The sequence below is a fragment of the Phalangium opilio genome, unplaced genomic scaffold, assembly GCF_054372755.1.
Source record: "Phalangium opilio isolate 3A_F unplaced genomic scaffold, DU_Popi_V2 ptg000079l_1, whole genome shotgun sequence".
NCBI classification, from domain to species: domain Eukaryota; kingdom Metazoa; phylum Arthropoda; class Arachnida; order Opiliones; family Phalangiidae; genus Phalangium; species Phalangium opilio.
Genome location: NW_028324187.1, coordinates 1439243 through 1450948, shown reverse-complemented (window position 1 = coordinate 1450948; position 11706 = coordinate 1439243). Strand labels below are relative to the sequence as shown.

The 11706-nt window shown below is 35.7% G+C and overlaps 2 protein-coding genes across 4 annotated transcripts; one reads left to right on the top strand and one right to left on the bottom strand.

The window, feature by feature from the left end:
• Positions 1–122: 122 nt before the first annotated feature.
• On the top strand, positions 123–5115 carry LOC149654111 (puromycin-sensitive aminopeptidase-like). Its single transcript, XM_089845499.1, has 18 exons — positions 123–408; positions 466–550; positions 634–836; positions 906–1013; positions 1287–1481; positions 1555–1800; positions 1863–2027; positions 2093–2197; positions 2765–2920; positions 2986–3064; positions 3140–3402; positions 3584–3803; positions 3886–4028; positions 4106–4162; positions 4223–4330; positions 4613–4762; positions 4821–4868; positions 4931–5115. The coding sequence occupies exons 1-18, from the start codon at positions 280–282 to the stop codon at positions 5060–5062; spliced, it is 2592 nt and encodes an 863-aa protein (XP_089701625.1). The 5' UTR covers positions 123–279; the 3' UTR covers positions 5063–5115.
• Psa (puromycin-sensitive aminopeptidase) lies at positions 5090–11127 on the bottom strand. 3 transcript variants are annotated; one of them, XM_089845498.1, is made up of 19 exons: positions 11032–11050; positions 10852–10951; positions 10185–10335; positions 10024–10108; positions 9750–9949; positions 9253–9360; positions 8977–9177; positions 8679–8900; positions 8559–8582; positions 8093–8257; positions 7931–8027; positions 7709–7872; positions 7433–7645; positions 7237–7371; positions 6613–6832; positions 6336–6535; positions 5607–5870; positions 5485–5532; positions 5090–5411 (listed from the first exon to the last, which is right to left on the bottom strand). In XM_089845498.1, exons 3-19 carry the CDS (start codon positions 10311–10313, stop codon positions 5277–5279), a joined length of 2610 nt encoding a protein of 869 aa, XP_089701624.1. In that variant the 5' UTR covers positions 10314–10335; positions 10852–10951; positions 11032–11050; the 3' UTR covers positions 5090–5276. The 3 variants fall into 3 exon arrangements, with proteins under 3 accessions (XP_089701624.1, XP_089701623.1, XP_089701622.1); XM_089845497.1 differs by having other exon boundaries at positions 10852–11127; XM_089845496.1 differs by lacking the exons at positions 10852–10951; positions 11032–11050 and adding an exon at positions 10506–10626.
• Between the last annotated feature and the right edge of the window lie 579 nt (positions 11128–11706).

Genomic DNA, 11706 nt, shown 5'->3' with positions numbered 1-11706 from the left:
TTTTCTCGCGCTTGGAATTTGAAATGTTCAATTTCTTGAGCTTGGAATTTTAAATACTCAAAAGTCGCCCCCTTCGAACCTACCTCGCACAGGCCTTGATTAACGTAGGCAACGCTCCTTGCTTACTCTGCGAGACTACGACCGGCAGTCCACACTAGTTCCAACTTCTCAATCGGACGTAGTTCAGCGTTTGGCGGGAAATTGGTTTTAGTTTCAGTTTATGCAACTTGAATTTGAGTTTTTCTATTTAGATTTTAAAGAATAATTAGAATAACTAACATGGCTTCAGAAAAATCAAATGGATTTAAACATCTCCCCACAAACGTATCTCCTTCACACTATGATTTGAGTATAAAATTTGATTTGAAAAACATGAAGTTTCATGGAATATGCAAAATAAACCTCAAGGTATAAAAAAATTGCCATTGTTTAGTAAGTCCATTCACGTGTATGCATAAATAACAGGTAAATTCGGAGACTGATAACATTGTTCTAAATGCTGTTCAACTATCAATAACCAAAGCTTCATATATTGATGAATCTGGAAATGGTTTATATCCTTATGGATTATTATTATTATTATTAGATTCATTTTGCGTTGTTAATGAAAATAAAAATAACTTCTTCCTTAAGGTCAAAACGCGACATCAATTGAAATGTCCGATTCAGTTGATGAAACTGTAACACTGGGTTTCCCAAAAATTCTTCCAGTGGGTATGGGAGTATTAGTAATGGAGTATGATGGGAAGGTAGCCGATAATATGAAGGGCATTTACAAAAACAAATATTTAACCCCTGAAGGCGAAGAAAGAGTTGGCGTTGCTACCCAATTTCAGGTTGATTGATAATTTCCCGGAAATTACCAATTATAATCTAGCTATAATGTAGAATTTCGCATAAAATAGGCAACTGATGCTAGAAAAGGTTTCCCATGTTTTGATGAACCAAGCATTAAAGCAACTTTCGCGATAACCCTAATCATCCCAAATGATAAAGTTGCTTTGTCTAATATGGTTAGTTTTAATTGGGACTTCTCATCTAACTATATATAGCTAAGTTCGACGCCATTTTGGCGGAAAGGGGAGGAGCTATCTTAAGTGGCATCTCTCTAATTTTAAGCCTTTGCAAAAGTGCCACGTTGCTTGCTACGGTTGTGCCGCGGCGAATTGCCCACTTGTTTAAGTTGTTTTCAGACAAAACAACGCTAGTTATTTCTGTTAGATGGGAAGTTTACTATTAAAAATACGCGTGACAATATTATACTTACAACGCGATGAATTTTATAGAACATTCTTAGCGAAAAAGAACTGGACAGCGACTTCAGAGAGGTGAAGTTCGCAACCACTCCTAAAATGTCCACTTACATAATTGCGTTTGTTGTGGGCGAATATGATTATGTTGAAGAAAAAACATTAGAAGGAATTCCAATAAGAGTTTATACTCCTTTGGGCAAAAAAGAACAAGGGCTTTTTGCGTTAAAAGTGAAAAATTACTTGGTTATTATTAGGGGTAATGAATTAAAAACTTAAAGCACTTCGCGCTTTGCTTTTCTAGGTTGCCAAGGATGTTTTAAAATTTTTCTCGGATTACTTCAAAGTTGGTTACCCCTTACCTAAATTAGACCTTCTAGCCATAACGGATTTTTACTTTTCCGCGATGGAAAATTGGGGTTTGATAATGTTCATCGAACATAGATTATTGTTGGACGCGAAAAATTCTTCAACAATTATAAAACAAGCCACGGCATTGACCATTTGCCATGAAGTGGCTCATATGTGGTTTGGGAACTTGACCACAATGGTATATGGTTAAAAAACTATATAAATATATTGAAAAAAGTTACTAAGTCGAGTAATTTTCAGAAATGGTGGAACAATTTATGGTTAAACGAAGGTTTCGCGACATTCTTAGAATATCTAGCCGTCTCGCATTTATTCCCAGAATATGACATATTTACGCAATTCGCCAGTGATAGTTATTTACCTGCAATGGCGCTTGATGCTTTAGATAATAGCCACCCCGTTGAAGTAAAACGATATTAATTCATTAAAGATAAAGAGAAATTACTAATAGTAACCCTACAAATCTGTAGGTACCGGTAAATCATCCTAACCAAATAGATGAACTAGTCGATGTTATATCTTATTGTAAAGGTGGCTCCGTAATTAGAATGCTTTACGAATTTATTGGAGATGAGGTGATCTAAAACCTTCAGAATTATTCCTTAAAGGGAGGGTGAAGTAGAAAATCAAGTGATTTTTTTATCGATTCTTCTACTAATTATAAGACCAGTCTGCATAGTGAAACATTCAGGAAATACTTCCGAATGATTTTAAAATTCGAATTAGGTTCAGATTTTAAGGATAATTTTAAACAAGGACTTCCGACCAATCACGTAACGCCCTGCCTTTTTGTTAACAAAATTCTCGTGGCACGCTCCATATCTCGCGCCACGATTGTCACGTCGCGCGCCTAATTTTAACAAATCTCGTGATAAATTTCATGCGACACGGAACGTGCCACGAGAATTTTGTTAATAAAAAGGCAGGGCGTTACGCGATTGGTCGGCAGTCCTTGTTTAAAATTATCCTTAAAATCTGAACCTAATTCGAATTTTAAAATCATTCGGAGCTGGTATTTCCTGAATGTTTCACTATGCAGGCTGGTCTTATAATTAGTAGAAGAATCGATAAAAAATCACTTGATTTTCCACTTCACCCTCCCTTTAAATGGCGGGAGACACTTAATTATTGTTAAATTTTAGCTGTTTGGCAAAGGAATGAATATTTTCTTGAAAAGACACGCGTATCAGAATACCGTAACAGAGGATTTATGGAAAGCTTTAGAAGAAGCTAGCGAAAAACCAATTAGAACTATGATGGACAGTTGGATTAAACAGAAGGGCTTTCCTCTTGTAACTGTATGTCAAACATTACCCCTTTAATCGTTACAAGTAGAAGTAATTAAGACAATGACACCTTTAAGGTTTCTTCAAGACACGAAGGGGACAAACGAATCCTAACTCTATCCCAAAAGAAATTTAGCATTTCACCTGATAATAAGGGTATACAGATACTGTTTGTTGTAAGCAGACCAACAAACTAAGAGCTAAGACGCAATTGCCAATTTAATATTACAGATAAAACGTTGTGGATTATCCCGGTATCATTTTCAACATCAAAATCATTAAATAAAATTGAGAAAAAGATTTTGTTTGATTCGGAAAATGCGGAAGTTGTTATAGATGGTCTTTCGGAGAAGGATTGGGTTAAGGTCAATGCCGGAAATGTTGGATTTTACCGTGTTTTCTATTCGAAAGAAATGCTAAATCAACTCTTTGTTAATATTTCCGCATTATCCGCTGTTGATCGTTTAGGTTTACACGATGATGTGTTTGCATTGGTAAGCTAGCACTTTAGCTTTCACTAATGTGAGTAGTGATAGCCACCCCGATAGATATTTATCCAAGATGGACGTCATATGGCGACCATCTTGGATAAATATCTATATATGTGGGTAGCTATCACTACTAATGCGGTTTGGTACAAGTATAACGCAAAATATTCTTCTTGACACTTGACAGTCTCAAGCGGGATTGGTTCCAACCAAACTAGTTTTAAAAAACTTATCGTCTTATAAAAGTGAAACAAACTTTGTTGTATGGGCATCCATATCAAGTTGTCTGGCAAAACTTAATCAATTGATATTGCATACCGATTTCCATGAGCAATTTTGCACGTATTGCCAAGATTTATATCGCGAAATATACGAAAAACTTCAATGGGAAGCCAAAACTGATGAAAGTACGCACGCACATACGCGTTTTGCGTTTTAGTTAAGTTTAGTACGAAGAAATGCGCTTATACATTACATTGTTTTTCACAGGTCATACCAATGCCTTGCTTCGAACCTTGGTTTTAACGCGATTAATTGGTTTTAATGATGAAAAAACAATTAGTAAAGGGAAAGAATATTTTGAGGGAATGCTCAAAGGAACGACTAACGTTCCAGCTGATTTGCGCACTGCGGTAAACACGTTCTTCAACTTCCCCATAATGCACTATCTACTTATTATTAGTTTTGGTGGTTTTTTAACTTTCAATAGGTTTATAAGTCAGCCATGACACTTGGTAACGAAAAAATACTTCAACAAATGATTAAAGTATGACGACGGAATTTTGTTTTAAATCTGCGCGATGATTTTTAATGAATTTTCTATTAGCTTTATAATGATGCTGATTCGGTAGAGGAGAAAGAAAGACTTTGTGGTGCAATGGGTTCAATCCCTGATCGAAATTTGTTAAGGAAAGTTTTGGAGTTTTCAATTTCGGTATTGATTATTGATTACTTAGTAACTAATTGGCCATATGTCTAATCAGCGCCACTAGCGGATGGTCTGAGAACTACTCCCATAGAGACTAGGTATATTTAAGAGGGTTTACAGAATCATAGCCAGGTGGCTCGAACGCCGCGCCATCTGACGGAAATTCTGCAAACCCGCTTAAATATACCTAGACTCTATGGGAGTAGTTTACAGACCATCCGCTAGTGGCGCTGATTAGACATATGGCCAATTACCGATGTAAATATTGCTAAAAGCTTTCGTTTGCAGAGTGCGGTTCAACCAAAAAATAGCATTACGCTGATTTTTGGCGTTTCTGCGTCAAAGTTGGGCCGGGAATTAGCATGGCAATTTTTTAAAGAAAACATTACATTTTATAAGGATAACTTCTCGGGTTTTCTCTTAGCCGCCATTGTTAAGGTAATTTAAAGAAACTAAGCCAATACCTTTAATAGTTCAATTGTTTCCCCTCCTATAGGAAGTAACTAAAAACTTCACGTCATTAGAAAAAGCTCAAGAAATTGAAGTGAGAACCCTCTGAGTTCGTAACATGAGTGTAAAATGTGATAATTGTTTTTTTTTTGAAAGGAATTTATTGAGAAGAACCCTTTACCTCGTACTGAAAGAGCCGTGAAACAAAGCCTTGAAACAATTCGTTTCAATTGCGATTGGCTCGAGAGAGAAGCTACTGATATAAAGAAGTTTCTATATAATTGTTAAAAACAAAGTTTGAAAAATAAAAATAAATTGAGTTTGAATTTTTCCAAGTTTAATTACAAGCAATCTTTTTTTTTTTTGCAACAGTCGCTAAACAGTTCTGTTAAATTACCACAGCAACTTGTAACCTTTTACCTTTACCTTATTATGTTACATTTTGAAACATTTTGTGATCTTTTCAAAATATATTACCTAGCTCCTTTATAACAAGCTGTATTTATTGTCTATTTGACAAGTACGTTTTAATGGCGTCACGATCTCTCGCTAACCATTTAGCATTTAACCTAATGGTTTCCAAAGATTGCGCCAAAACTCTGTCAATAGCTTGAAAGGAATTCTTGGCAAAAAATGACTAAAAAAATCATGTGTGTGTATAGTGAAATAAAATGAACAACTGCAAACATTCGACTTGCGGACAAACTTACCTCAATTTCTAATGCTTTTTCTTCGGTCACAAAATTATCAGTCACTCCCTTGAAACGTTACGTGTTTATTATATAATTTTTAACATAAGTAACTAGCTTTGAAGTACTTAATTGGTACTTACTTGAACAAGATTGCAAATCAGGAATCCACCCTTGTATCGTTTTTTCAACTCATCCTTATTCTCTTGAAAGAAACTCCAAGCTAAATCGCGGCCATATTTTGAAGCGGCAATACCAGTAATGAAAAATATTGAATCTTGGCTTCTTACAGCCGGTGACAACGCAAATTCCAAGGCTTTTCTGATAAGAGTTTTGTCTTTAAACGCCGCAATTCCCGTTGTTATCCTGTCTTGTTCTTCGTGAGTGTCAGATGATTCTCTATACATCTAGAGATGATAATTAGTATTATCAGAAGGGGATAATAGAAGAAGGATGCCACTCTGTATCATCTTAATACATTTGCTATGTAACGTCATTCCTCCCAGGCTCACCCCTTTTAGTTTGCTTTCCCGCTCATCAAACTACAAATGGGCATCGCATCGTGCTAGGGTGAATTCTATAACTGTTTGGTAATAAATCCTCAGCAATCAACTCCGTAACCTCGTCTTGGGGTGAGACAAAAATCCACAAGTGCGTCTTGCCAAATAGTTAAACTCAAATAGACTAATGATGAGGGAACTATTTATCGCGTATGTGATTCGTTTTAGTAACCTTGCTCAAAATGTTCCGATGTTGGGAAGAATGACGTTACACTTACTCGGCTTTGTGGTACACTTCTCTCGGAGAGAAGTATTATATACTTCTGGTATTATTGATAAGCGTTGTAGGCCTAGAATTTACTTAAACCTTACTTTTGTTAAGGTGTCAAATGTTTTTTCATCACCGGCAAGTGCAACAGCTTTATAAACAGTCTCTCTCAAATCAGCCGGCAATATAGACTTGCCAGCAATGTGAGCTTCAAATCTTTTAGCAGCTTCGGCTAAAACTCCTTCATCCTCAGCCACAGCCAAGCGGTTAATAACGATACTTCTCAATAAAGTATCAAGATGACCTAATAATAATATTGTTATCTCCATTAAAATAAACTTCAAATTAATTCTAACTCGAATTTAAGGAATCCTTAATTACTTTCTCCGTTAACAGCCTCCCATCCAGTTTTGGAGTAAATTTTAGCGAAATATTGTCGACAATAAGCGCGAAACAACGAATCACAATCAGTATTGGATAAAATATTTCCTAAGGTATAGAAACAAGTTGCTAGTGACCGCCAAACAGTGTAATCAGTCTCCGAAGTGAATGATTCCATAAGTTTTAATACTTCCACAGTTGATGCTCTACCCGCTTTAACCTGAAAGTTTAATAATATAAATAATTTTGATTAGTTTTATCAAAGAACTAGTGAACAAATTTGAGGATTTTATTCGCCGCTTCCATCGCGCCTACACTAGAGAGAAAAAAATTGGTTGAGTTCCAAAAAATTTCCTACCCCCCCCCCTTCCCCTCAACCTAAAGCCGCGGAACACGGACGCGGGTGCTTGAATCTAGTTCGGCCGTCTACCGCCAGGAGTGTCTCACGTTTTGGAGGGGAAATTTCTGAAACCGCCACCAGAGGGCCAACCGTTCGTGTGTTATCAAGACACCCTTCCGTAATGTTCACTTTCGCCAAGTGAAGAATTTGGTTCGCTCAGTACTTCTTCTAGTCCTACTTCTGATTTTACTGATAAAAGCTAAATAAACAACCACGTAACTTACAAAAGCAAAAAGGTCACTCTGTAAACTAAGGCGATCCAATAATGGTAAAGAGTGATTTTCAATGGCGGGTTTTAACCTGGATAACAATTCTTCGGAATATTGAACACGGTAGAATCCAAAGAGACCAGGATTAAGCTGGAAAAGAATTTTAAGTAAATTAATAATTATTATTAAAACTTAATTCTTAATGACCTACCTTGACCCAATCATCAGGTTTAACTCCTTCGAGAACAACTTCAGTTGACTGCGAATCTAACAATATTTCCTTGGGCTTATCAATGGTGGATGGTGTAATTATACTGATGGGTACCATCCACAAATAATTTTTGCCATCCTCAGTTCCATCCGCTACAAATTTTTCTTGACTCAGTTTAAGAATTTGATTTTCACCGTCTTGCTTTGAAGAAACCTAAACATAAAGGGAGCTATTTTAATATTTTTAAGTTACATTAACATTAACATTAACGCCTACGGAAATAACTGGATATCCCTTTTGTTTGGTCCAAGTAGTCATAAGTCGAGAAATGGGTTTACCACTGGCTTCCTCTAAAGCATCCCATAAGTCTTCAGTGACTGTGTTCTTGTAAGCGTGTCGTGTTAGATATAAGTTCATGCCTTTTCTAAAGGCTTCATCTCCTATTAAATAATATGATTAAGTTAATTAAGTTGCTAAGTTAATATTATACGCAAATACCCATAAACTTGTGCAACATTCTAATAACAGTCCCTCCTTTATCGTAACTAATACTGTCAAATATTTCGTCTATTTCATCAGGATGTCCAACAGGAACCTATATGAGTTGCAATTCAGTAATCAGAGTATCACTGAAGACTTTTTAGTTATAATTATAAATACTTCAATGGGATGACTGTTGGTCAACGCGTCTAATCTCAAAGCTTCATTATACTCTCTAGTGATGAAAATTGAAGTCATATCAAACTCTGGATACAAAGCATCGGTGCAATAATATTCCATGAATGATGCGAATCCTTCATTCAACCATAAATGGGTCCACCATTCCTATTGTATTAATTAAAATGAATTCATACAATTAGCCTTATTCCTGATCAGCGCCACCTACCCATAGCGGCGACTTTGAGAACTACTGTAAGCGGCAAGCCAATCAGATGTCGCTAAAATCTGGTGACGGTCATTTTTGGTAAGACCCGAGAGTGCCAGTCAGTGACGTCACCAGATTTTAGCGACATCTGATTGGCTTGCCGCTTACAGTAGTTCTCAAAGTCGCCGCTATGGGTAGGTGGCGCTGATCAGGAATAAGGCTAATTATTGTAAAAGATGTGCGTAGAAAATAAATACCAACCATTGTAACTAAATTTCCAAACCACTAGAATAGAATAAAATGTACATATTTTATTATTTTATTTAGACCACTTATATTATATTATACAATGACAATTAAATTAATTAAATTAACACGAACTTGATGAGCTAATTCGTGCGTGACACAAATAGCCACCATTTCCTTCATATGTTTTGAAGAACTTTGAGGGTCAAATAGCAAACGGGTTTCTCTGTAAGTTACCAAACCCCAATTTTCCATGGCACCACAAGCAAAATCGGGAATCGCGATTAAATCAATCTTAGGCAAGGGATAAGGGACATTAAAATATTCTCTGTAATAAACTAAAGCCCTAGATGTAACCTGAAATATCCATCAATTAAAACTTATTAGTATTAAATTTTAATTTTAGTCAATAAAAACCCTAAAATCAATTTACATCCAATGCAAATTGTCCTTGTTCTTTTTTTCCCAATGGTGTGTATACTTTAATGTTTGTTCCATCAGCGGAGTTTGTTTCAATGTAATCAAACTCGCCAACTACAATTGCCAAAAGATACGTTGACATAATGGGGGTGATGGAATACTTAATCTCTCGTAATTGATCATTGGCAGGGTAAGAAACTTCGCTAATTACATTCTAAAATTATTAATAATAACGCTACTTGTAATTTAAATAAGTTTAAATTTAATTTTATTTTATTTAACAATATACCATGTTTGAGAGTGCAACTCTATCTTTAGGTGCCACTAGAGTGACACCGAAAGTAGCTTTAAGAGCTGGTTCATCCCAACAAGGGAATGTCCGTCTGGCATCAGTTGACTAATTAAGAATATTATTTTAATTTAAACAACTCATTTATTTATTAAGTTTGAACGGGAAAAGATTTAATTTTAGAAGTAGGAATGGAGAACAGAGTATAGTATCTGAGCGCGCGTCAAAGTCCCGGACCCCTTCCACGGGACGGAGTGGGGTATGAAAGAAGAGGCGGGGGGTCATAGCGAGAGAGGTAAAAAGGAATTACCTATTTTTCTCCGTCCCCGTTAGCAACGTCATCAAAACGTAGTTTAACTGAGCCAATAAGATAATTTAAAATTTTCATTACGTGTTGGAGGGAGGGGCTCGGACTGAAGTAAATACTAACCGTTCTCCATTCCTACTTCTAAAATTAAATCTATCCCTGGTTTGTATTATACGCTTCAATTACTGACTTCAAACTGTGTCACAGCCGCGTATCTTTCTTCCCCATCAGGTGTTGTATATTTTGAACGGTAGAGACCTTTCAAACCATCATTAAGTTCCCCATTAAACTGCATAAATAATTCCCCGTGTCCTAAAGCTAAAGCTTCTCCAAAAGATAAGACACACGTCTCTTCTTCCGGAACCAACTTAGTTTCAATGGGAATCAGGGCTAAATTAAGTTATAATATATATTTATTAAGGTTTTAGTGTCTGTCTTTCTTAGTTGGCTTCGTTCGATCTCACTTTTTGAAAGTGCATCTTTGAATTCAACCTTATTTATAGTTAATTCACACGCATTTAAAATAATTTTATCCGTCACATCTTTAACCTAATGCGATGATAAAACTTTATTTTCTGACCTTTTAAAATTAAACGGAATTACAATAAACGTTTTCCACGCTTACTTCAACTTGTACCGACACCTTCCCCTCAAAATCACACTTTTTCAAATCAGGTTTCAGCCATAAATCGTAATGTTTAGGGATAACACTTTTAGGAAGGCGTTCAAAGGTTTTTGTACTAGGTTCCGGCATAATGTAGCTACCAGAGAATCGTCTAAATAATTTAGAAATTTAAATTCTGAATGCTTCGCTTATACGCAACACTACCTAATCAAATTGAAATTCTTATAGAGTAATGGCACCTCCCTGCCTTTGGCTACGTTACGCTCTATGAGAAATTAACATGGAGTGCCACTACTCTATTCTTATTAAATATGACGATACCTAATCAAATTGAAATTCTTATTCTTATTAAATATGATGACTGAAAACTGTGCACGCTTTCCGTTTTTTAATAATGAATTTAATAATCTACTCAATACCATTTCCACTTTAGATACGATCACTAAATTATAAAAATGTATGCTACTTTTCGAAATATTTTATCAAAGTGACAAGCTAAAGTCTAAAGCATGCGCCCGGCCACTGCATTATTATGACGTGACAAAAAGAAGCCAAGGCTTAACATATTTCATTAAATTATAGGGTACTATTTACTTTAAATTAAATAATTAATTAATTAAGGTTACTTTGCATTACTTTAAATCAAAGGACTACTGAAAATAATTACCTAAATTAATTAGATGATTGCTAACTGTAGAAATTAATGAGTTGTTTATTTTTTGTTGTTTTACGTCAAAGCTTCAATCAACACCCGCCTCTGTTAATTTCTTAGTTAGCTAAGACAGAATTAGACAACACGGGACGGTAACGCGGCAATAATTGCAAATAAGTTGGACAAACCACTAACGATAACGACCCTTCCCGGAATTCCGTTCCGTGTATAATTTCAAACAAGTTCGGAGTGACACCCACCACTACCAAGTACCAACCCTTACCTCTCTAAAGGGATTGGTTGAATTCTCAGCCTGTGAGAATTCAACCAATCCCTTTAGGGGTGACAATCAGACGTCACTAAAGCCACCGCGCTAAAGCAATGGCGGCGCCGTAGCCCTAGTTTTTAAGACAAATTAAATGCTAATTATTTTGTAATAAGAGATCATTTATTTCTTTTTCTAATATTTTTCATTTTATATAAAAATAAATAAATAAAAGCTTTATTCGGATATACCTATCAGACCGAGGTCTGGTTTACATAGGGGTCCTTTCAAATAAATTACAGTTGTTTTAAAATATAATTCTTTACATCCATTTTAAAAGTAGTAAAAGAGTTTTGATTCTTAATATCGATAGTCAGTGAGTTCCATAGTTTTACACCAAGAGTTTTTATACTTCTATTACTGAAGTGATTGGTTGCTCTCTGAGAGGGTGGGTTTAGATTATGGAATCTTGTGTTATGGTGGTGGTTTTGTGTTATCGTTGTTGCAAATAAGTCTTGAATATAGGTGGGCATTTTATTGCCACGAATTTTATACATTAGTATAAGTATGTGATAACTGTGGCGTTGCTTTAAATTCATAAAACC

What these genes read in the sequence shown, in the direction of transcription:
- LOC149654111 (XM_089845499.1), top strand. Translation starts at nt 280, where the DNA reads ATGGCTTCAGAAAAATCAAATGGATTTAAACATCTCCCCACAAACGTA. An exon ending in TTGGGAACTTGACCACAATG is followed by an intron (nt 1,801 to 1,862) that starts GTATATGGTTAA and finishes AGTAATTTTCAG; the next exon opens with AAATGGTGGAACAATTTATG. An exon ending in ACGAATTTATTGGAGATGAG is followed by an intron (nt 2,198 to 2,764) that starts GTGATCTAAAAC and finishes GTTAAATTTTAG; the next exon opens with CTGTTTGGCAAAGGAATGAA.
- Psa (XM_089845496.1), bottom strand. Translation starts at nt 10,606, where the DNA reads ATGGTATTGAGTAGATTATTAAATTCATTATTAAAAAACGGAAAGCGT. An exon ending in CAAAGATGCACTTTCAAAAA is followed by an intron (nt 9,950 to 10,023) that starts GTGAGATCGAAC and finishes AACTTAATTTAG; the next exon opens with CCCTGATTCCCATTGAAACT. An exon ending in TTGGAAATTTAGTTACAATG is followed by an intron (nt 8,258 to 8,558) that starts GTTGGTATTTAT and finishes TTAATACAATAG; the next exon opens with GAATGGTGGACCCATTTATG.